The 26,067-nt window shown below is 35.7% G+C and overlaps 1 protein-coding gene across 1 annotated transcript; it reads right to left on the bottom strand.

The window, feature by feature from the left end:
- Positions 1 to 5,673: 5,673 nt before the first annotated feature.
- Positions 5,674 to 13,706, bottom strand: LOC108992335 (cucumisin-like). Its single transcript, XM_018966867.1, has 11 exons — positions 13,436 to 13,706; positions 9,859 to 9,917; positions 9,685 to 9,773; positions 8,963 to 9,060; positions 8,680 to 8,820; positions 8,422 to 8,521; positions 7,684 to 8,197; positions 7,246 to 7,568; positions 7,046 to 7,157; positions 6,713 to 6,926; positions 5,674 to 6,257 (listed from the first exon to the last, which is right to left on the bottom strand). The coding sequence occupies exons 1-11, from the start codon at positions 13,704 to 13,706 to the stop codon at positions 5,674 to 5,676; spliced, it is 2,505 nt and encodes an 834-aa protein (XP_018822412.1).
- Positions 13,707 to 26,067: the final 12,361 nt, after the last annotated feature.

Below are 26,067 nucleotides of genomic sequence, written 5' to 3'. Positions count from 1 at the left end.
TAATTTGGTGTTTGACCAAAAAGGGCTTCAAAGGGAGATTTTCCTTGAAGAAGAGGCGTGGGTTGTCGATTTATGAGGTAAGAAGCTGTTTGAAAAGCATAGGGCCAATACGAGAAATCAAGATTTGCATCATGAAGAAGGGTAAGGCCCGTTTCAGCAAGATGTCGATGACGACGTTCAGAGACACCATTTTGTTGTGGGGTATGGGGAGCCGTGGTGTAGTGAGTTATGCCATGAAGCGAGAGATAGGATTTTAAAGCAATAAACTCACCACCATTGTCGGAATATAAGGTTTTGATTGATTTTTGAAAGCGATTTTCAACAAATTTTTTGAAGTGAGGAAAAATAGTAGAAACACCGGATTTAGTGGCCATTGGATAAAACCAGATATATTTTGTATAATGATCAACAAATATAAGGTAATATCGAGAGCCATCAATTCCGGTATAACTAGCGGGACCCCATACATCGGTGTAAATAAGATCAAGTGGCTCATTACTTTGAAGACTAGTGTCACGAAAAGGTTGTTGATGGGCTTTATTAATAGAACATGAAGAGCATAATGACGACAATTTTTTATTGGATGAAGTAGGAAGAGAAAAATTCTTAACAAGATGATGAACAATTTTAAGAGAGGGATGCCCAAGACGCTTGTGCCATCCATCAATAGAAGTCCGTTCATGCACATTAGCAACTTTTTGTGACGGCACCATTGATTCCGGGAAGGTATAGATGCCATTGTTACATGCTCCTTTTAGTAGAATCGCCCCCGTGATCTTGTCCTTCACAAGAAAATAGAAAGGGTGAAATTCAACAAAGACATTATTTTGTTTAGTGAGGTGATGAACGGAAATTAAATTTTTGCAAAGATTAGGAACACAAAGGGTATCACGCAATATAAAGGTGCGATGGGGAGATTGTAAGGTCAAAGAACCAATGTGTGAGACTGCCAAACCTGAACCATCACCAAGAAGAACTTCATCAGTTCCATCATATTCGGAATGAAGAGATAAATTGGAGAGATCACCCGTAATATTATGAGAGGCAGCCGAATCAAGCAACCAATTTTTATCCTTTCCGTTTGAGGTTGTGGCACAATTGATAGAGACATTCTGAGAATTAAATTGTGGACAGGCTTTGGCAATGTGACCCAACTGATCACAAAGTTGGCATTTGGGCTGGTAACGGCGACTGGAGTTATTGGGCCTGCCAGAATTTGCGTTGGAGCGTCGTCCATCGCGTTGAGTGCCATTACCTGGGCTGGATCCGCGAGGCCCACGAGAGGAATCAGATTTCTTGGAGGACCACGAGGAATTTCCCCCTTGCGCGGACTGCTTCGTCTTCGTGAAATTGGCTGAAGCAACCAGGTGCTGCGTTGCAGCTTCCAAGCGTCTGAGATACGCTTCATGACCCACCAGCAAATCGTGCAGCTCTTCAAAGGCGAGAGAGGATTCTCGGGCTCGGATGGGTGCTGCGATTTCCCGAAAGTCCGGACCTAAGCCATTTAATACATAGAGGGTTAGGTCATCATCCAAAATTGGATGATCAATAATGGCGATTTCATCAGCCAAGGCTTTCACCGCATGGAGGTACTCCGTGATTGATCGATTTCCACGCTGGATTAAGGTGAGTTCCTCCTTTAATTGCATAGCACGAGTGCGTGAGCGACTAGCATATAAATTGTTGAGCTTTTTCCAAGCTTCATGGGAGGTTTTTGCCGTAGCAATGAGTGGGGTGATCGACGGGGCTGTAGAGGCTAGAAGGGCACTTAGGATAAGTTTATCCTGTCGGATCCAATGGATCTTGCGCAGCTCATCAGCGGCGGTGCCAGCCGAAGTGGGGCACTGAAGGGTGCCTTCGAGCATAATCTAGTAAAGCATAGCCAATAAGGAGTGCTTCAAATTGAGCACGCCATTGAGGAAATGTGGAGGGAGTCAACTTTTCATTGATTTGTGCAGTGATGTTAAGAGCAATGAGAGGTTTTTCTGCTGCGGAAGGAGGTTGGGTATTGAGATTGAAGTTTGGGTTTTGATCTGAGGAGGAAGACATGGTGGTAACTTGGATCGGTGACTCGTTGGATGGTGGCTCTTCTGATACCATATAGAGAAAATATACTGCAATGAATTTCAATGAATAAATTCCCACACTTTTCATTGATAGAGATTGTCCAATATATACAGAGTAATAGACTGACTATTTTGGAAACTAAGTAACGGGAATGCTGAAATTAAGCTACTGTTACAATATACAACTAAGGAAATAAAATCAGTTTTGATACAGAATTTATGACAGAAGATTGAGCTGATCATGTGCTGTTTTTGTGCTGTTTTTGTGCTTGAATGGTTTCCACGCATGCTTCCCTTATAAGGGGCTTACTGAGTAGAACTGAGATGCGTAAGGAAGAGGCAACATGTGACTGGGCTGGATTGGATAGGCAGTGGTGGCGTGGCTGAAGAGCAGGGGAGGGCGTGCAGCGGAGATGCTGACGTTGAGCGGCTGAGCACGAGAGAAAAAGAGAGATGAAGCACGGTGAGGACAAAAGTATACGGGAGGAAGGCCGTGGGGTACATCGTGAACTTACCGAGAGTGAGCGGCAGCTAGGGTGGCTGAGATGTCCAGTCAACACTATCTGTGCAAGAGGCGACGTCGGGTAAGGCTGGTGGCGATGAGTGGTTCTCCCGAGATGAGCTGGTGGCTGAAGTAGCTACTCTGTTTTTGGTGAAGCAAAACAGGGGGGCGTTGCTTCACTGCAACTCAGGTGGCGGCACTCTAGCTTAGGTTGAAGATGATCACTTGAGGGGTTGTGCCATGTGCGTGAAGTGTGTAGCGTATATATAGAAAAAAACTAATAAAAAACTCTAGAGAAACAAATGGTAGAAAAACTGCAGTGAATGTATATCTCATATATATGCAAGTAGTTGTCGTGACTGTCGTAGGGATAGGAACATGCATGCCATGGAGAAAACTGACGTCAAGTGTAACCTAGTTGAGGGAGGTTCTCCATGCGTGAGATGATGCATAAATAGCCTATGAAAAAAAATAGGAAAAAGCGTGCATAGCGTAATCTCAGGGCTTGGGCTTTAGGGCATGTTTCAAAGTATTACGGCTTTGACTTACTAGTCTAATTCATTCCATAACTAAGCCGAGCTGGATACTAAAACAAATCCCACTTATCCATAAAAAAATATTAACCAAAAAATAATCTAAATATCAAGCTCAATAAAAGTCCATATTCTATCGATACAAATTTTGGACACATAAACTATTCCAAAATTTACTCGTTAAAACCCAAGTAGACTTTTCATCCATGTTAAAAAAAAATCGAATGCAAGTTTCCTGCAACGCCTGGGTGTTACATTTATAGTACACTCATTTCCTTCAAAATGTAGAGAATATCCATTCTCCGTCATTTGACCAACATTGAGCAGGTTCTGGTCAAGACTAGGGACGAGAAGAACCTCCTTGATGCATCTCATTCCTTTCTTTGCACCAATAGCAATTGTGCATGTTTTCGTGTTGCATCCACAAAAGCACCATTTCCAACCTTGACTTTTGTCTTGATAGATGTATTGATATTTCTAAAAATACTTTCATCAAGCGTCATATGGTTGTTGCATCCACTATCTAAATGCTACTTTTCACGTTTCTGGTCAGAAGCAACTTGGCATGCATAGAACAATTTATACAGGATGGCTTGTCTTCTTGCATACGCAACAGGTGGAGGATCTCTTTTTTTTTTTTTCCTTCCGTTTCATATTTTCTTCCCCTTGAGATATCAATCCTCCGTTAGAACTCTCTTGAAATTCGCTTCCCGCTTCTCCTGATATCTAAGCTTTTATGCTGAGCTTAAATTGAAAGGCATTCTCTAGTAAGGCTTTGGGACGCCGATTCGATCATTGCTCATGTGCCTGTAGAGAGCCCATCAGTTCTGTGACTGATATAGATTGGTACAATGATAGTGATCTTCTGCCTAGCCAGTTACGGGGTCTTCTCAAAATGGATAGAATTGGTCTTCCTTCTCTCGCATTTCGTAGTTTCTACCCCAGGTATGATTTTTTGGTCTTACTCCATCTGACATTTCTATCATTTTTTGCATGTGTGGTTTTTTCTTCTTGCAGGTTTTGGATTTGCTTTTTGGTCTTGTATTGGTCTTGTATTTCTGAACATTTAGTTTTGTCGTTTGTTTGCTCTTGATGTCTGGGAGTCGGTCTTTATTTTGCTTATTTGTACCTCTCAGGCGTCTAAAATTATAACTACGGTTTTCCTCTGCCACAAGTAAGGATTATCAATAAAATTAGAGTACCATCCTCTTTCTAAAAAAAACAAAAAGAAGAAAAGATGATAAGTTCTTAGACTCTTCAATTGCAGCTACAACAGGATCATATGTTTCCTTTACAGTCTTTGATAAGAGATTTCTTCTCCATAAGCAATAGTCTTTAGCAACTCAGGATCTTTCATTTTAAGATTCTCTAATTCTCTTATCAGAGTTTAGTTCGTACTTTGGTTTTACCTTGAAACTCCCCATGCAACATATCCCAAGCCTACTTTGATGATTTAGCTCTCATAATTCTTGGAAAGACTGTATCAACTAGTGCTTGTTGGAGAACAAAAAGAGCTTTGGCATCTTTTTATTTGAGGTCCTTTTGTTTTGACGTTTGACTTGTAGAGAGAGGACTCCCTTTAGTATGATTTGCAACTCCTTCAATCACCTCCCATAGATCTTGATATTGAAAAACTTTCATCATTTTAATGCTCCAATAATCATAATTGTCACCATCAAAGAAAAGACATGAATTGATGGGTGAAAAGAACCGGAAGCCATGATGCCCTTCGCCCAAAATCGATTGAACTTGAGTTCTGATACCACTATTGGATATGGAAATTTGATATTTAGTTGAAGGGAGGCTCTACAGCCACATGGGGCTCCCGCTAGTTCATTTTGATTTTTTTTTTTTACTTATTTTTTTACATGTAATTTTTTAACATTTTTAAATATTTTTTTTAAATTCATAATATTATTAAAAAATACTTACTTAATCATTAAGTTAAAAAAAAAAAAAACAGTGGTAGCCTCCAGTGAAAAGAGTAGCTTTTTCTTTAATTGAATGGATAAGTTGTGAGAAAAGGCTAAAGGAATTAAGAAGACATCTATATATGTTTGAGTTCTTCCAAAGCTGGACTGATATTTATTTGGTTTATTTTATTTTTTGGATTGCCATACAAATTAGCACCCTGTGTTGGGTATATACAGGAGAAGTAGACATATTCTAGAACCAGCCTATACAAACTATTTCTAGAATATTTAAGAAAATGCATTAACTTTTAACAATACCCTTTAAATTTAATTATTTTACGATGATGGATTTAAGGGTTTATATAAACTGTAGAATGGCATGGATGATGGGATAGTGGTTTAATTTTAGTACTACTAAAAAATTATTCTTGAAAACATGGTGTATTGAAAATCATTAAAAAATTACTTTTGGAAAAAAACTAAAGATAATTAAAAACATATCCATCTTTATTTCAGCCTTGTAAAGGCAATACAATTAAAGCTGAAGCTGAAGCCGTCTCAAATAAATAAATAAAAAACAATTAATATGAAAGAAAATATGGGTTGATTTATTTTTGCACAAGGATCCCATATATATTCTTATGATACATGGAAGGGTCTTAATTGAAATTTGGTTCTTTCTGAGATGGGAAGGAGGAGAATGTTGAACCAGGGAGAACTGTGTAAGCCACAAGTGGGCTTCTCACCACATGAACCCCATCAGTCCATATAATCTCTCCTGATGTGATCGGCTGTTGTGCAATCTTTGGGCCATGTACCTTCACTCTGAACTTCTTCTTCTCTCCAGTGGCAGAGAATGACAGGACAGATGGCTCCACTACAACAGCAATAGATGGAGGCATGTGAAAACTGAGAGTGTAGGTCGAGTTTGGAGGGCCAACGTTGGTGACTGTTCTAGTGAACACAGCTTTAATTGGTGAGCCATCTTCCATAGGTAGGGAGAATGAGGGATAGTTAAGCCCCCAAGCTCTTTCAGGCACAGTGGTGGTGCAGAAACTACTGTTGTCTCCAGTGATGAGTCTTAGTGTGGTGCTATTATAGCCCTGCTTGCAAAGGAAGTCGATGTAGTCTGCCTCAGATGAATCATAGACTAGCCCGGGGTCTATGGCTTTTGATGGGTTGATGTGACCTGATCCATAGGCAAATTCAAGATCTTCATGCTTCTCTGGGTCCATCCTGTGAACTGTTAAGATGTAATATAAATAATTAAGTCTATTTCTTTCGCATAATATCTTGATAGAAGTTTCGAATTTGAACCAAATTTTATACTTCATCCTATTTAATTAAAATGTTACATGTCGAGCCCATTTATTATGGGTGAGTTCAAATAAAAGATAGTGTTAAGATATAATGTAAATATTTAAATTTACCAATGCCCACGAGTTTAAATTTTCAAGACAAGTGATTTCACGATGATAAACTCTGCCTCATCAAACAAACTCATTCCAATGCAGCTTATTTTGTATTAGCCTATAAAACTTTTGTAGTTCCAAAACGAGTAGAAAGAAAGGTCTATTGAATCTGTCTATCATAAACTCGAAACTCAGTATGTAGTATGTTTTCCTTGATGTTCTGTCCGGGCCAAGAAATAATCTGTGTTAGCCATGTTTCAAGAATTCAAGTAACTTGTTACGTCACCTGTCGTCATGAGTGCAGATTTAATGGCAGCAGGCGACCAGTTGGGATGGGCAGCCTTAACATATGCAGCTGCACCACTAGCATGAGGGCAAGCCATAGATGTGCCTGAAATTATATTGAACTTGACACTCCTTGTGTCCCCAAAGTCATTGGAAGCTCGTGCCACAGGAGACCAAGCAGCAAGAATGTCCACTCCGGGGGCGGTTAGATCCGGCTGCATACCATCCAAACAAGAGTGTTGGCATATAATATCATGCATGCATGCATGTGGTCTAAAACTAAATCATGGTAAGGTGCATAAGATTTAGTAGAGAGACTCGATCTTTAGATCACCTTGAGAATGTCTGGGGTGATAAGGCTTGGTCCTCTAGAAGAAAATGAGGCAATATAAGGTGCCACAACGTCCTTCCAAGTCTCACCAACTAAAATAGTTGCGACTGGGTTTCTACCAATGATTTGCATCATTTCATTAGGATTGTGTAAAAACAGAAAATTTCTAAGTGATTGATTTAAATAGGTAGAAACTTATTTACTCTGTTGATCTAATGTAGTCCAGAATTTTGAGGCCATCGTCTGTGCTTATCCGTGTTGCTGGTAACGAGTAACTGATGGCAAAATCGTTGGTAAATGAGTCGATCATAATGATTCCCACACCATTAGCGCTCAGAACGCCAGTGTCACTCTGGGGGTTTCGACACAAGACAATCTTTCCTTCAACTTTGTATGAATTAAGGGAACCTGGGGAGCAGGATTTTGAAATCTCCGGGTCAAAACCTGCAGAGTAGTTTGCAGCATCTCCACCCCAAATCAAGGGAAATGATTTTCCATATAGATCAAAGCTATTGATGGAGAGTCCCTTCATTTATATCGTTCAAAGAATTAGAATAATGGTATCAGTACTGATGATTACTGATCTTTTGAAATGCTATCTTTTGAATTAATTAAAGAAAACTTCATTTTGGGAAACTCACGGTGTATACTTGTCCGTTGCCAAGCACAACTTGGGAAACAAATTTTCTGTCAATGGTGTTGGCTGCAACAGTGAGAATCCAAGGTGCATAATTGGAGATGGTTGATGGGGTTGGCCCTGAGTTTCCAGCAGAAGCCGAGGTCAAAATACCTTTTCTCATGGCGTGGAAAGCCCCAATAGCAATTGGGTCTTCAAAATATTGGACGACCTCGTCAGAACCAATGGACACCGAAATAATGTCAACTCCATCTGCTATTGCATCGTCATATGCTGCCAAGATATCTGCTGAGGAACATCCGGTTGACCAGCAAACTTTATACATGGCGATCCTTGCACTTGGAACTCCACCTCTCGCAGTTCCATTTGCTAGCCCATAGTAGCTTGCGCTTGCTATCTTCCTTCCTGCAGCTGTGGAGGAAGTATGGGTTCCATGGCCCTCAGAATCTCTTGGAGATATGAACTCAGTGCTCTTGAAGGACTGGTCGATGTTGTAGAAACGGCCTCCAATGATCTTTCTGTGATTAAAAAAAGAAATCTTTGAGTTGCTCGCTAAGTACTTGACGGCCACTAAAAAACCCAATGCACATGATGTCATTTTATGTTTTGATATTCTAGACATTAGCATCAGAGTGAGTTCGATGATGAGATAGTGGCTGATTAGTTCGTTTCCTGATCTAATGGTTTTTGGACCCATGCATGGAAATGCTAAAGTACTGGGGAGAATTAGATCAGAACTCACTTGTTGCAGGTGAAGTTGGCACCATGGCATATACCCTTCCATTTTCTGGGTGGTGAGCTAAGCCCTTCATCATTAAAGCTTTCAGACTCTGGCCAGATTCCTGCACCCAGATCAACCACGTGAGAAACATATACAAGTATTTTACGATCCATCTTTCAATCAACCAATGCGCGCGCAAGCATGACATGAGTTGATTGTAAGTTGATCATTTGCCGGGTCTCGCTTAAAGAGAATTGTGTAACATTGACGCATAACAACCTGTATCAAGTAGCCCTATAATGATATCCCCTTGATGGCCTACAACGTCTTTGCTTCTTGGGAGACCCACAAAATCCCATGACCTTGTAGTGTGAAGCTTTAATTTATGGTTTGGAAGTACTGAAACAACACCTTGCATTTCTGCAACACATTTCATCAGTTGCAAATTAAGCTTTAATTTTAGTACAAAACACATCATGAGTTATAACAAAGCTTATATATATAAATATATATATATATATATATATATTATTCTTTGGCACCTGTTTGACAACAATCTCACCTGACAACGTGCCAACTTCTTCGTCGGTCAACTTGGCAGCAAATCCGTTGAAACTCCTCCCATAACTGTAAATTAGCGACTTTTTGGCCAATAAAGTACTGCAATTGGAAAGAGGTATATATATGCTTGAGATACTTCAAATGGTTAGGTGAAAAAAAAAAAAAATTGGTATAAACACAAAGAGATTACACAAATAAATCCACAAATTGATCATGTGGCTTCATAAAATTCATTAGATCTATTTTATAATAAAAATAATTTTACAATCTGTCGTACCATATGAAATCACATCAATTTATAAGTTTAATTTTATATAATTATTTTGTAGCTAAAATATTTTTAAAAAATAATATCATATTCGCAACACTTATCATTAGCAGCTCATTCTAGAAATAATTCCAAAAATTAATTATCCATATCATCCGACGACATGACTGTTTTCATGTCACTTGTGTCTCGATATTCACTCGTATGGTTCCTGTACATATATAAGCCTCAAAGTAACATTACTGGTTTCAAGGCATAAGCTCCATTAATATACTAAGCAAGATATATATGTGAAAAATATTTTTAGATTTATTCATCCTTCCTCTTCTTTCTTTCTTCTTTTTCTTCTCTCTCATCACAGCAAAGCCACAATCTATGACAGTATGACCATACGGTCATGTTGACTAAAAGGGCTCCGCAAATATAGAATAGAACGTAATTTAGTGGCCGGAGACCTTCCGAGTACTCCTTCGAGCATGGAATGGTGCGTTGATGCAACAGAAAAGTCTCCTTGAGGCCGCTCTCCCATGTATACAATGTAGACCTGTATATAACATAAATTCCTTAATTAAAAACGATCCCATATATGCATGTTGAGTATTGAGAAATATTACTTAAATGTCAATTACTAGGTAAAGATCGATATCTACCTTTCTTTCCTGGCCGCCATGGCAGCTTTGCAGAAGAGCTGTAAGCAGCATTAGCAATGGGTACATGAGAAGAACATGTAAACCTACCTTGGCCGCCATATCAATGGTACTGTTGAACTTTGCTCAACTGTAGAATGTTAAGCTAATACCTTGCGAAAACAATTTTCCGAGGTGTTAATATAATTAAGAAACGTTAAAAATATACAGGGCGAGGGAGCCTGCGCATAGATCGATGCCTGGCTTGACGAATTAAGCATATATATGATCATCATGTACTGCTCGAATTTGGAAAGAACCAATTTGCTTGACCCAAAACGATCGAAGAACTTTAATTAATTTGCTAATTCTCTCTTGGTTATAGAGAGAAATATTCTAACATAGATACGATCTACAGTTGTAGTGGATTAATTAGGGAATCAATCATATAATGGCGAAGAGAAAATAGAAGGTTGGAATAAGCTGCATGCATGCATGCAGCTAATTTATTGCAGTACGCGGTATACGTACGTAGTACTTAATTATGATTGGAATAAGTAGGCATGATACATTGCGCGCGCTCATGCATGCATGCAGTACTGAATTAACAACCATCGATCATGTTCAAATTTCAAAATAATAAGATAAAAATGAATTGATTAATATCAAATGCATGCATGCATGCATGCATGCATGCATGCAATTAACTTCAAGGATCCAGAATCTGGTACCGGTGGATTCATCACGAGTTATATATATACCATTCATGTGTTGGAATAAGCTTTATTGATCTTCCTTCATTGACCCAATATTAATGGGTGGAATTAGAACTTTGCTTCTCACTCATTAATGGTGGTTTTTCCAGAATGAAAACCTCCCGCGCGAGGGTGCTATTTATAGAGACTAATCTTCTAATTAATATGAATATTTTATCATACAACAAAAAATCAGACAATGACAGAGCAATCAACGTCCTTATAGTACTGGATCAATAAGGGAATCATCATTATGTGGCAATTTCTTTTCTGTTTTTTTTTTTTTGGTTTTTTATCATAAGACTCCATAAATATATATACATATATATATATATATATATGTATGGCTTAATTTGTTTGTTTATGTGATCATTGTCTTACTAAACTATTTAGTTTTTGGCTTTGAGTATTACGTGCTAATTAATTATATATTAATTTGAGGAATCCATGCTTGCTAGCTCATGAATATATATATATATATATATATAGTTTCAAATGCTAATTAATTACAAATGAGATCACCGACATGCTCACATCGTTGCATGTGCATTTTTTGTACACGATTTCATGCGCATGGAGCGTGGAAAAAAAATAATGATAGGGAAATTGCTACAAAATGTTTTATTCGAATATTCTTATTTGTTTCTTGACCATTTCCAATCTTTTTCCACGCTTTACCAGCATTTTCTTAATTATTAAGAGTCGATATATAATCTTGAGGATAAAAAAGGGGGTGACTAATTTTAAAGAAATGGTGTTTACAGTTTTGAAGTGTAAGAGTTCCCGCACTTGTTTTAAAAAAATTGGATAAATCTAAGAACTAAATAAACAAATCATTTTTTTCATTAATAGTGGGCACCATTTTTTTTTTAAAGGAAATATGCAGGACTTGCACACATAGGATTATACCTAGTATTACTCTTTTAATTAACCTCTCTATGCATTGCAGTCATACGTACTCACAAATTTATGTAGTAGATTCTCACTCTATACTATGACAATATATGATCCCATATTCAGATAAACCATCTATGTAACAAATTTCCAGATTGCAAACTGCGAGTTTATCCGATTGGAGTTTCAAATCCCAACTTGAGGGAGTGCCAGCAGTTTTACTATAATCACGTACCTAAGTATAAGCTGTTAAAAAAAAAAACCCTCCGATTGTCCTTTCCTACCCTTTTTGCCCATTAAAAAAAGGAATAATGCTAATTAGTCCCCTCAAACTCATTGCTAGTACATTTCAGTTTTTTTTAAATGATTAAGAATCTTACAACTAGTGCATTTCTGTATTTTTTTAACATTTAAAAAAAAAACACACAAAATCAATTTGAACTAGTGGTTACCTTGAGGGGACTATATGAGGAGACTAAAATAACAACACCCTTAAAAAAAACTACAAGCTGTAGTTCACTAGCAATTTTGCTTCATACTAAATGAAATTCTCAATTGCTAATATTGTTAAACCCAGTTTGATTTCAAGGAGGTTTTATGTAAGGTATTATACTTGGACTGCTGGAATTTTAAATAAAATCCAAAAAACACCAAAATCTCTTGTCAAACCCACGTAGAAATATAATAAAGAGTGCATACATGTAGCCATTGGATAGAAGAGTGCAGCGGTACGATCTTTCACTTCTAATATTCACTTTCTAGTAAAAATTCACAATGATAGAATGTGTAAAGTAGAAAGTGCATCTGGAGTGGGGACTATGACCTTATATAACACACAGAATTTCAATTTTGCCCATCATAAAATAATAGAATTACATAAGTTCTTAATGAGTCTCTACACATGAATTGGGCCCGTACCACTTCATACTCATAACCTAACCAAAATCATAGGCTTCAAGAGATATGTTGGTCCAGTTATATCACTCTATTGATCACATTTATTGAGTCTTACAAACATTATCCAAACTTTATATTAGGCAATTATAAAATATGAAATTCCTAATTTATGTATGTCCATTAATTTAAATAATGCTAACAATCTCCCACTTGGACCACATAGATTTCTGAAAAATCAAACACTGTAAACTTTATGAGTTCAAACTATAATTGCCAGACTTTATGGATATCATCTCAAAACAATCTGGTTTATTGAATAATATCAGTATAAGATCATGGCAGTCCTTGTCACATTTATCATGACAGGACCCATCCATGGTCACAAATACCAACATTATCAATAACATAGATCAAGTACGGATGTGTAGCATGAAAATTTCATGTATTGTGATCCTTTATCATGCCTATTTCCAACTGATCCCTGCATCATTCTTTTAAGCCTTACATATTGCCACAATTTGAAAGAAATGCAATCTTAGAACCATTAATAAACCAAAACACGGTTGTAATAAGTATCAAATAAATCAAGTACATAACAGACAAACTCCCACTTAATAAAATATGTCACTAGAGCTAACCACTCTCATACGAGCTACATGCTCCTTAAACACTTTAGGTGATAAGCTCTTAGTGAGCGGATCCGCAACCATGAGATTTGTACTAATGTACTCAATTGCACGTGATTTTGAACTCTTTCTTTCACGACAAGAAACTTTATGTCAATGTGTTTAGAATTTGATGAACTCTTGTTGTTCTTAGAATATAACTCAGCGGCATTATTATCACAATAGTTTTTTAGTGGATTCTCAATACAATCCACGAATTGAAGACCAGTAATAAAATTCCGTAACCATATAGCTTGATTGGATGCCTCATAACAAGCAATAAATTCTACTTCCATGGTCGAAGAAGCTATAAGTGTCTATTTGACACTTTTCCATGACACAGCTCCTCCAGCCAACATAAAAACATACCCTGAAGTGGATCTCTACCATCGAGGTAACCAGCAAAATCGGAGTTTGAGAATCCAACGATCTCAAGATGTTCTGACCTCTCATATGTGAGCATATAATCTTTTGTTCTTTGCAAGTACCACATTACCCTTTTAGCAGCTTTCCAATGATCCAAGCTTGGATTACTCAAATATTTGCCAAGCATTCCAACTGTATATGCAATATCTGGGAGTGTGCAAACTTGAGCATACATGAGGCTCCCTATAGCTGATGCATAAGGGATATCCTCCATTTGTTTATTTTCAATATTGTTCTTTGAGTAATGGAGCAAACTTAACATGTCACCTTTTGCAATGGGCGCATCCCCAAATGCAAAATTTTACATGCCAAACCTACTAAGTTTTTTCTCGACATACGCCCTCTGGGATAGGTCAATTGTACCACGTGATCTATCACGATGAATCTGAATGCCTAACATGAAAGATGCCTCACCAAGATCTTTCATTTCAAAGTGTTTTGAAAGAAATTTCTTGGTTTCCTATAACAGGCCTATATCACTACTTGCCAGTAGAATGTCATCAACATATAGCACCAAAATTATAAATTTGCTCCCACTGATCTTATGATAAATACATTGATCCACAATATTTTCCTTAAAACCAAAAAAGGAAACTACTCGATCAAACTTTAGATACCATTGGCGAGATACCTTCTTTAAACCATAGATAGATTTCTTTAATTTGCAAACCACATGACTCGCTTATTTGGTCTCAAAGTCCTCTGGTTGCATCATATATATTGTTTCCTCAATGTCACTATTGAGAAAAGTATTCTTTACATCCATATGATAAAACTCGAAATCATAATGAGCTACAAGTGCCATAATGATTCTAAAAGAGTCTTTCGATGAAACTGGAGAGAAAGTCTCTTTATAGTCAATGTTTTCTTTTTGAGTAAAGCCTTTTGCAACTAGACGTGCTTTATATCTTACGACATTGCCTTTAGAGTCTCACTTGGTTTTGAAGACCCATTTACAATCAATTGGTTTAATATTGTCAGTCAATTCGACAAGGTCCCAAATGTCATTGTCCTTCATAGACTTTAGCTCATCTAGCATTGCACCTATCCACTTTTGGAAGTTCGCATTTTGTTTGGCTTGATTGTTAGAGATTGGATCATCTTCCAATCCTATATCAAACTCATGCTCTTGGAGATAAACACTGTAATCATTTACAATTGTTGATCTTTTCTCCCTATTTGATCTCCTTCATGACACTTCTTGTTGAGACTGTTCAAGTTCTTCCATATTAGTTAGAGGCAACTCAAAAATGATTTGATGATCCGCATATGCATCCTGTACTAAGACAGGTGTGACCATCTCATCACCCTCAGTATTTTTTAGAGGTATTTCAATATGTTCATATTCAAATACAATATTTCTAGGTTGTGAACTCCCACTATCCTGAATATCCTCAATGAATTTGGCATTACCTATCTCAATAATGGTATTACTTGAAGGGCAATAAAACTTGAAACCCCTCGATCTATCAAAATATCCCATAAAGAAGCAGCTAACTAATCTGGAGTCCTGTTTCTTTTCATTTGGCTTATAGGGCCTGGCTTCAATTGGACGACCTCAAACATGTAAATGCCTAATATTAGGCCTCTTTCCAATCAATAACTCATAAGAGATTTTAGCTATTGCTTTACTAGGTACTAGATTGAGAATGTAAATTGTGGTCTTTAAGGTCTCTCCCCATAGTGATTCTGTTGGAAGTTTAAATAAAATCCTAAAAATAACAAAATCTCTTATCAAACTCATGTAGAAATATAATAAAGAGTGCAAACATGTAATCATTGGATAGAATAGCATAGTGGTATGATCTTCGACGTCCAATATTCACTCTCTAGTAAAAACTCACAATTATGGGATGTGTAAAGTAGAAAATGAATCTAGAGTGGGGACCATGACCTTATATAACACCTAGAATTACAGTTTTGCCCATCATAAAACGATGAAATTACATAGGTTCTTAATAAGTCTCTACACATGAATTGGACCCGTACCACTTCATGCTCATGACCTGTCCAAATCATGGGCTTCAAGAGATGTGTTGGCCCAGTTATGTTACTTTATTGATCACATTTATTGGGCTTTACAAACATTATCCAAACTTTATATTAGGCAATTATACAATGAGAAATTGTTAATCTATGTAGGTCCAGTAATTTAAATAATGCTAACATGAACAAGATCAGATAACTCTACCTCCTAGATTTCTTTATACAATTAGGTATTATATATGTGTTGGACTTTTCTTAAGTAACTACTTAATTTATTTAAGAACAGCATTCATACTACATTATACAAATCATGTGTATTGTTTTAAATCCTCTGTGTTCAGCCAATGGATCATAATTCAAGAATTTTAAACTTAGTCATCCTTTCCCATCTGTTATTGTTGATGCAAGCTCAACTCAACCCTACTTTGGATTCACATTTTGTACACTTCTCAGCTCCTTTTAAGTGGATAATGATGCATCTACAACTTTTTTATAACTGTTTTACAATTCATTTTACCGTTAACTGCATTAGATTAGCTAATTGTAAATTGAATTATAAAGCAGTTGTTAAATAGTCGTAGATGGATTGTGGTTCAAACATATTTGCATTGAAAAACACTTCATGATATATATAATATTTTTGACGCATCATATATTTTAATTAGAAAATACTAAATGTAATTAAGAAAAACTTATAAAAAACTTGTTTCGCTACATGTCAGTCATTGATATGTTAAAAATTATCATGAAATTTGAATTTCAAAATTTGAATTTAAAAAAAAAACTAACAAAATAAATCTTGTAAATAAAAATGTAAATACATCTAACACTACACATTTATGGTGTTTGTATAATGCATGGTCTATACAGATCATAAATGGGCAATATTTTAAAAGTACGAGCGAGGGAATAATAGTTAAACTTCCTTTTAAAGCTCTCTAGTACTAATGGTGAAGTCCCTTGTTTGACTAAAAATAGCAAAAGGCAATATCAAATTAGGAAGCATATTTTCAGAATTAGTATGATATTAGTGTGGTATTTTTTTATATATAAGGATCTAGTTAATTAGTATTGGCTAGAGATCGAATGATTCATTACTTTTTTTTAAAGCATTTATTACAATTTTCTTTATTCAAACTTTTAATAGAAAGAGAAAATATCTTAAGAGAAGTTGAACATTTTGTTCTTAGCCAGCAATACCTTTTGCATATCACAAAAAAAGTTAAAAGCATCTATTTCTTCCCAAGTAATTAATTCTACTTTGTGGATTTCTTATCAGCCAGTTATTTGCGATGAAACTTACCAGTTCCTATCAAAATGAGTCTATTCTGATCGTAAATCACTCGTCATAAATAATCATTTTTCTTATTGTGTGACTTGTAAGCACAAACAATTTTGTTATGTGGTCATAATCAATGATTTCACTTCATCGGATTGTTATATAATCATTCTTTTGTGATCGATATATGCAATATTTATGCTTTCTCAATTGATGTGCGTGATACGCTAGGTAAATATTAATCTAGTTGCATGGTAAATTTTATACTTCTTCCTTGATTAATTATTATCCACTCTGCTTACTTCATTTTCTTTTCTTTTCTTTTTCTTTATTATTTTTTATCACTAAATGGTAAGTTGGTTGATCCTTACATTAATAAATAAAGGTAAACTCGCATGCCTATTTATAAGGAAAATCATAGTTTTATGGATTGTTTTATATATATAATATGATAGGAAAATAATATGTTTCATACGATTCAACAATCCAAAATATTATTATTAGGGATAATGGGCTAATAAGCCCATTTGCTTTACCTTGATTGAGATTTGGCCCATGTGCAACTTTTTATAGGAACAATCATCCCTTATGCTATCACAATATTTAAATTCGTCCACTCTATTTGACGAAAAATACATTACTGTCTTATAAACTGCCACGTGGAAAATTTATAGTACCATATTGTATGAAAGAAGGATAAACTTATTAGTTAGCATGGTATGTAAGTATCATTATATCTGTGATTAATAATAATGGGTAATTTGCTAATAACTAATAACCCCTTATACTTCTTTCAAACAAAAATAATAAGTCCTTGTACTTTGTCTCAATTGAGATTTGCTCTTTTTGGATATAGAAACAGTTTCATCTCATCTCATCATTACAACATTCTCAAATTTTCACACAAAATATAATAAAAAATTTAACTTTTTCAAATCCTAAAATAATAATTAAATTAAACGATAATATTCTAACAATATTTTATTCAACTTTTAACTTTCATCTAAAACCATCTCATCTCTTCTCATTATCCAAACGAGGTCACGTACAATTATTCTTTTAGAAATAACCCCTTTTAGTAATGCTTACCCCTCTATGCTAATGTGTTCAACTAATTTATATAAAACTCATTATTATTATACCATGTTTAATCATTATATTAATATAATCATGAGAGTTGTGATGAAGATCGATTGTGACCAAAAAAAAAAAAACCTAGCTTTAATTAGAAGATAAATAGACAGAGAATGCAAAAATATCATTCCCTTAACTTCTTTCATAAGGGTAGTTGATTTTATTTTCTTACATTTTCTTCTTTCGAAAGAGGATAGTACTTCAATTATATTGAGTAATACTATTCGTCTTCCTAAATTTTGTTATCTTCAGTTACATTTACTGCATGATACATTTTAAGTGATTATTATTTAAATGACTGATAAAACAACCACTTCAAACATGCCTCATCAATGTGTGATTGAGAATCACAACAAGATGTTGGATGAAAATTAGCATTCTCCTTTTTAATAACCATCACTTATGATGTATGAACATCATGTTTACAATTTTGGATACCTTTATAAGTACAAGACTTTGAAAAAGAAAACATAAACGAATGTGTTAAAAGAAAACAATATATATATATATATATATATATATATTGTGTGTGTGTAAAGAAATGGCCTAATCTTAGGCAAGGTCTTTTGTATTTACTTATATAGAGATCACAAATTACAAGTTACAGCTAGAATGCCAAATAAAACAACTTATAAATGGAAAATAATTTTCATATAGAAAGCAAATATGCTATACATAAATATTACAACCAGAGCTAAATTAGTGTAGGAGATCTTGACAATGATAGTATTGTTATGGAGCTGTTGTCTCTTCATTCCTCCTCAAGCTCAAGGCAGTACAAGACCGACACAGAATATGTTTAGGTGAGGTTCAAAATGAGGACAGAATAGAGCTTTTGTATGAAAGTATCAGTGACATGAGTATGACCAAAAATATGAGCTAGAGAGATAATATCATAAGCAACTTGTTCTATGACAAAATGCGCATCTATCTTAATGTGTTTGGTACAATGGTGAAAAACTGGATTCTTGGTTATGTTTATAGCATTGAGATTATCACAATGCAGAGTAGGCACAGATAACTAATATCCGAGATTGTGAAAAAGATGCATAAACCATATTAATTCAGTAGTGGTGGTCGCCAGAGCTCGATACTCTGCTTCGACAGTGGAGTGAGAGATGATTGTTTGCTTTTTAGCTCTCCATGAAAATATGTTATCACCCAAGTACACAACAAACTCCATCCTAGTGTGTCAATCATCTCTGGATCCAGCCGAGTCAACATCACAGTAACCACATAGGGTAGAGAGGAGCTGCTTGCTTAAATGTAAACAAGGATGAACTGTCCCTTTAAGATACTGGAAAATTCTCTTGACAACAACAAGATGAAGATCATTTGGCTGCCGCATGTACTGAAAAACGAAGTGGACATCGTAGGCAATATCCGGCCGTGTTAATCTGACATATTATAGTGTGCTAACCATTTGTTGGTAGAGTGTAGGATCAGATAATGAAATTCTAGCTAAGGCCAAAAGTTTAGCACCGTGCACCAAAGGCGTAGAAACAAGTTTTGCTCCATTCAAACCAAAACGTTGGAGAAGCAAAATCAACAAGTTTGAGTCTGAGTCATGGTAGCTCATTTCGAACAACCTGGAGTCCTAAAAATAGTGTACATCACCCAAGGCTTTTATGCAAAAGACAGTAGAGAGATGTTGTAGAAAATGGTTCGAGTGAGAGAACTTTTTTTGAGAATTATGTTGTCAACATATATGAGAAATATAAAAATGGTAGACTCAATGCAACGACAAAATAAGGAGGTATCATATGGCCAACATTGGAAACTCATCCGCTATATATAACCAACGCGTTGTGAAGATGACAAACATTAATTGGATGAGATTGATCTTCAAAACCTGGTGGTTGAGAGAGGTAGACTACTCTTGTTTGTCACCATGAAGAAATGCGTTACTGGCATCCAATTGTTTGAGAGACCACCCTGAGATAATGCCAAGGTTAGGATTAAACGGATAGTGGCAAGTTTGACTACCAGACTAAAGGTTCCATCATAGTCGTAGTCAGGATTTGAGTGAAATCACGAGCAACCAGACGAACTTTGTAGCGCTCAATTAATCCATTGACTTTAGTTTTAATTTTGAACACCCATTTTCTAGTAACTATATTCATGTCAGAAAGTCGAGGAACCAAGGTCCATGTGCGATTTGCATGAAATGCATCAAGTTCAGCTTGCACTGTATCCAATTAGGATTAAGCAATTCTTGTTTATAAGACCTGGGTTCTTGCAACTGAGCTGTAAGATCAGCAACGAAGCATGCGGGCAGAGGATGATGTGTGGAGAGAAACACTTTGGGATGTCGTGTTTATCTTGGGCATGTGTAATCATTGGATTTGTATGGATTAGTGTTTTAGGTTTTACTGGTGCCTGAGATTCCATGGTCTGAGATGCAACTTGAACTAAGGTTTGGATATGTGACAAAGGGTCTGAGTTCAAGGAGTTGTCCAAAGCAGGTGCCATCTATTCTGGTTGCACATAATTGTTATTGTGAGACAAATGGTTTGGAGGACCAACATGCTGAACAGGCGGGAGAAGATAGCGAACTTTGAACAACTTCAAATCTTTGAAGATAAAATCTTGATGGTGAGCAAGCAAAAATGTTAGTTCATCAAATAAAACATGTCTAGAAATGTAAATTCACCTTGTGGGTCGAGACATCGGTAACCTTTATGATGTACAGAATATCCAAGAAAAATGCATCATGTAAACTTGTACTCCAACTTAGTTTGGCCAAAAGGTTGTAAGTAAGGATAGCAAGCACAACCAAATACCTTTAACTAGTTGTATGTAGGAGGCAATCCAAATACTAGTTCAAATTTGGAGTTATTGTGGAGGGCTGGAGTCGAAAGTCGATTGATGAGAAGGGTTGTTGTGGTCATGGGATTGAGGCATGGGCCAATAAGGTTAAACCAATCTCAACAATTTGCCGATGACGTCTCTCGGCCAACCCATTTTGCTCAGGAGTATCAAGGCAAGACAACTGATGGATAATCCTTTTTTTTCAAAACATGTACTTAAAGCTTGATTGACAAACTCTCCACTCCCATCACTTTGAACTATTTTAACACAAGTGTTAAATTGATTCTCCATTTGCTTGAGAAAAACTGGAATGAGATATGCTACTTAAAATTTCGGGACATAAGGAATGTCCACTCATATTGAGAGTATTAATCAATTCTAAAATGTTAATTGTCAACGGCACACTTAGGCTTAATTTGAATTGAGAAACACTCTCAACCCATTTCATCTCATCTCATCATTTCAATTTTCAAAATTTTCACATAAAATACAATAAATAATTCAACTTTTTCAAATTTCAAAACAATAATAATATTAAAAAAATAATATTCTAACAATATTTATTCAACTTTCATCTCAACTCATCTCATCCAACTCACTATCCAAACCTAACCTTAGCTACACTTAGCTGCTCGCTCAGATTGGATATTAAAAAAAAAAAAGATTTTGAGATGGACAAACAATTGTCATCATTACAAAAGAGCTCAAAGACAGGTAATTTTTCTGTGCAAAAATCACTTAGTAGCTAACGATTTCAATTGAGGAAGAATTGAAAGTGGCAGCTAAACACTTAGGTTTATCTCTTTCAAACTTGCTATTTTAATTTTATTTTCACTAACAAATTTGAATTTTGGAGATTTTTCCCATAAAAAATTCTCAAGGTTCCACGAGAATCTTGAGTGGCTATACACTCAGGGAATATATTTCATGGAAAATCGCCCATGTGACGCGGAACACCGGCAACAAAGCCCTTCCCGGGCGCCGTGTAGGCTTCTTAATCTGTTTATATCAAAATAGACTACTTTGTATCATGGGCACCCCAGACCTTCATTATTTACGCATGATTGCTTGCGGGCCTTGCTAACGCGCCACTAGGAGTGTAATCGGTCCAATTCGATCCGGTTCTATATGGGGGGAGTCACAGACCAAAAATTTTGGTCCGTCATTTTTGCCAAATTGGACCATATTAACTATTGATCCGGTTGATCCATTCGGTCTGATTTGGTCCATGAACATTTTTTGCATTATATATATATATATATATGGTTAATGAAATTATGTGATCTCTTTAATATTTTATATATGATTAATGAATATTAAATAATTTCATTGTATATATGGTCAATAGTAATCCCTTTGGATAAAAATTACTTAATTAACTTATACAACTACTATATAAAATAATATATTATATATATAATATTTAATATATATATATATACACACATTCGTAGTCTTGGTCCAATCCAGCCCAAAAAAACCACACCCTGAGACCAACCAATAAGACTATTGGTTTGGTCCGATTGATTTTTTTGGTCTTGTCCTCTTACAACCCTATGCACCACAAACCTTCGCGATGTTCTTGCAAATAGATTCAGGTTTGCCAATCTCACATTTATGATTTGAATTATCTACACTAACTGGATTTGCATTTTTAGCACAATCAAGCATCTCTTTCAAACAAAAGTCAAGTCATACCTCGTTGAGAGCCAATAGGCGGGAAAGGTCAAGAACCACCTAACCTTACACATACCTCGTTGAGGATCAAGAGGTGGGAAAAATCATCAAACTCCCTGACTTCCCCCGTGACGAGCCAACAGGCGGGAAAGGTTAAGGACCGCTCGACTTTACTCATACCTTACCGAGGATCAAGAGGCGGGACAAGTCATCAAACTGCCCAACCTCCCTCGTGACGAGTCAATGGGAGGGAAAAGTCAAAGACCGCCCGACCTTACTTATATATTGCCAAGGAACGAGAGGCGGGACAAGCCATCAGACTGCCCGACCTCCCTCATGACGAGTCAACAAGTGGGTAAGGTTAAGGACCACCCGACCTTACTTATCTCTCGCTGATGATCAAGAGGCGGGAGAAGTCATCCGACTTCTCAACCTCTCTTGTGACAAACCAACAGGCGAGAAAGGTCAAGGACCGCCCGACCTTACTAATATCTCGTCGAGGAATAAGAGGCAGGACAATTCATCAGACTGTCCGACCTCACTTGTGATGTGTCAAAGGGTGGAAAAGGTCAAGGATCACTCGACCTTACTTATCTCTTCGAGGATCAAGAGGCGGACAAGTCCTTAGACTACCTAAACTCCCTCGTGACGAGCCAATAGAAGGGAAAGATCAAGAACCGCCGGACCTTACTCATACCTCAGTGAGGATCAAGAGGCAAGACAAGTCATCAGACTACCTGACCTCCCTCGTGACAAGTCAGACGGGAAGTCAACAGGTGATAAAGGACAAGGATCGCCCGACTCCCAAGGCGTCCAACATGTGGGCAAGTCTCTAAACTGTCCGACATCTCTCACCTGGACAGCAATACAAGCATAACATCTTCTCCAACAAAAGTCGAGTGTTTACACTCATGCTACAATCGCCGCCAACAGGTTACCTCCGGGAACAAGCCTCCAAGCTCCACAACCGCCTCGCACAGATTACCTTCAGGAATGAGTCAACAAGCTTGACAACTGCCTAAGTTGAACCCAGGGGGTCGATAAGCTCTCTGACCACTTAGTATAGGTTATGACCAACAAATACCAACAGTAAAATGGGAACACCAACAACAATTTACACCAAGGGCAAAAAGACCACTACTACCAACAATAGAAAAACCGATCACAAAAATGCACACTATTTACTGATAGCAAACGGTCACATGTAACCAATCATGGAAAACAAATAGCAAAAACCAATAATGAAAATATGCACTTTTCGTCGACAATAAACAATCTCTTAGGCAAACATTCACACAAACAAACAAACTCAAAGCCGATGCCTAGAGCGGTCGAGTCCATCTCCAACCTAGCTCTCAAAGCCGAGTGTCTCCACTAGCACCATAAGCGCGGTTGAGGTATCCTCCCAGCAAAACATAAGCCAAGTGTCCCCCTTAGCGCGATCAAGGCATCTCCCCATCAAACACAAGTCGAACGTCTCCACTTGCACCATTAGCACAGTTGAACTCAACTCGATCGAGCTTAACTCTAGCCTCATGCTCTGTCTCCCTCCCGCCACAGCAAAGCGATTGAGCTCAACTCTAACCTCAATGTGATCGAGTCTATCATCTCCCGCCAAAGTCGATACTCTGCGCTCACAACAATAAGCCAAGTTACCCAAGCCGAGCTCAGCCTTCACACCAATAAGCCAAGCTCCGTGCTCGCACCTAACGCGGTCGAGTACATCTCCCTCCTAAGCTGAGCTCCATGCTCACACCTAACGCGGTCGTGTAGATCTCCCGCCCAAGTCAAGCTTCACACTCGCCACTAATGCAATCAAGCACATCTCCCGCCTATCTCAACACAAAACAAGTAGAAAATCTAGGACCAATTTTCAAATTTTATTTTTTCTACAGATTGTTAACTTAAAAATTTTCAAGGCCTTCTTGTTGTGAGTAAATCGATCTTAAGAATCGCGGGCATCTGTGAGGTGTCAAATCACTATCCGTTAGCGTGCCTTTGGACACGTTGACAAATCCTATTAAAAAAAATATATCTAATAATCATCCCTACATCATACAGATAGTTACTTTTTTTTTTCTTTATTAAATATATAATGTATAGATATTAGATAATAATTCAATTAATTTAATAGAAGTAAAATTAAATTAAATTAAAAAAATATAAAAATGTAATGTGTAAAATGATGAGTAACAAATTTAAAAAAAAAACAGTAAAATATTTTAATTACAAAAATATTCTGTAAAAATTAATTTATAATATAAAATCATGTCAATTTGTAGTGATATTTTTATAAAATTATTTTGTGATTGTAATATTTCTCAAAATGAGTAATGATACCATTACACCTTCTTTATTCATTATCCAGTTATTTTTTTTAATAATGTTATATATAGTCATAGAATGTACAATTACAGCGTAATTTTTTTTAAAAAGAGTGATGTCTATTATTAAAAAATTAATTTTTTTTCATGTGAGTTTCACATTTACTCTTTTTTTAAAAAAATTATACAGTATTTACACACTCTACGATTACAAATATCATTTCGCTTTTTATTTCTTTTTACTATTTGAATTTGGATTAAAATTTTATAACATGACATTTTTTCATAATTTTAAAAAAATTAAATTTAATCAATTAATATATTTATATAATTTAATTAAAAATAAATAAAATTTTATAAAAATTGACTCTCTTTAAACTCTGAATGTTATTTTTTATAAAATTAAATTTATTTTTAATTAAATTATATAATTATATTAATTGGTTGAATTTTTTTTTTTTTAAGATTATGAAAGAAAGATATTTTGAGATTTTTAATTATCCTTCAAAGAGGGAAAAAAAAACTGAATAATAAAGTGATAATAACGAAAGGATAAGAGTATCAAAATTAAGACACGTGTCGAGAGTGATTGAGATGTCACTTTTTAACATGTGTAAGTGCTGCCTAGTAGAGAAGAAATCTTAGTTGTTTAGTAGAATTTGATCAGAGCCACAGACTGTAGAATTTTATCTACAGGTCGTACTGACTAATAAAATATGAAAAAAAAAAAAAAAAAAAAGAGAAAAGAAAGTAAAAGAAAGGGTAGTTTAGGAAGAAAACAAATATGCGTATTAACGTGGTAGAAGGTTGGTTAGACCAGCTTCCTAACCATCTTTTCTAGTAGACTAGTGATATCTACTCAACATATTTTATAATATATTTCATAATATATATTATAAAATAAAAATATTTTTATAAAATAATATTTATTTTATAAGATATTTTATAAAAATATTTTTTTTAAAATATTATTATATAAAATATTATGTAAAGTGTTATATGTTTATCATTTTTCTTTCCAATAATAATTGGCCCCGTTAGCCTGCCTTTGGACACGTTGACAAATCCTATTAAAGAAATATCTAATAACCATCCCTTCGTCATACATATTGTTACTTTTTTTTTTCCTTGTTAAATATATAATGTATAGATAATAATTTAATTAATTTAATTAAAGTAAAATTAAATTAAATTAAAAATATATAAAAATGTGGTGCGTAGAATGATGAGTAACAAATTTAAAAAAAAATATTTTAGTTACAAAAATGTTCCATAAAAATTAATTTATAATATAAAATTATGTCAATTTATAGGTATATTTTTATAAAATTATTTTGTGATTGTAGTATTTCTCAAAACGAGTA

The sequence above is a fragment of the Juglans regia genome, chromosome 15, assembly GCF_001411555.2.
Source record: "Juglans regia cultivar Chandler chromosome 15, Walnut 2.0, whole genome shotgun sequence".
NCBI classification, from domain to species: domain Eukaryota; kingdom Viridiplantae; phylum Streptophyta; class Magnoliopsida; order Fagales; family Juglandaceae; genus Juglans; species Juglans regia.
Note: the sequence above shows the minus strand (reverse complement) of the source record. Positions and strands in the feature narration are given on the sequence as shown.

Bases quoted from the DNA above. Each gene is read 5' to 3' on its own strand.
- LOC108992335 (XM_018966867.1), bottom strand. From the start codon at position 13,706: ATGGAGGATATCCCTTATGCATCAGCTATAGGGAGCCTCATGTATGCT. The intron at 9,918-13,435 runs GTATGTTTTTAT...TGCTGCTTACAG, and splicing joins TGGTAGAGATCCACTTCAGG to CTCTTCTGCAAAGCTGCCAT. The intron at 8,821-8,962 runs GTGAGATTGTTG...AATGTGTTGCAG, and splicing joins AGAAGTTGGCACGTTGTCAG to AAATGCAAGGTGTTGTTTCA.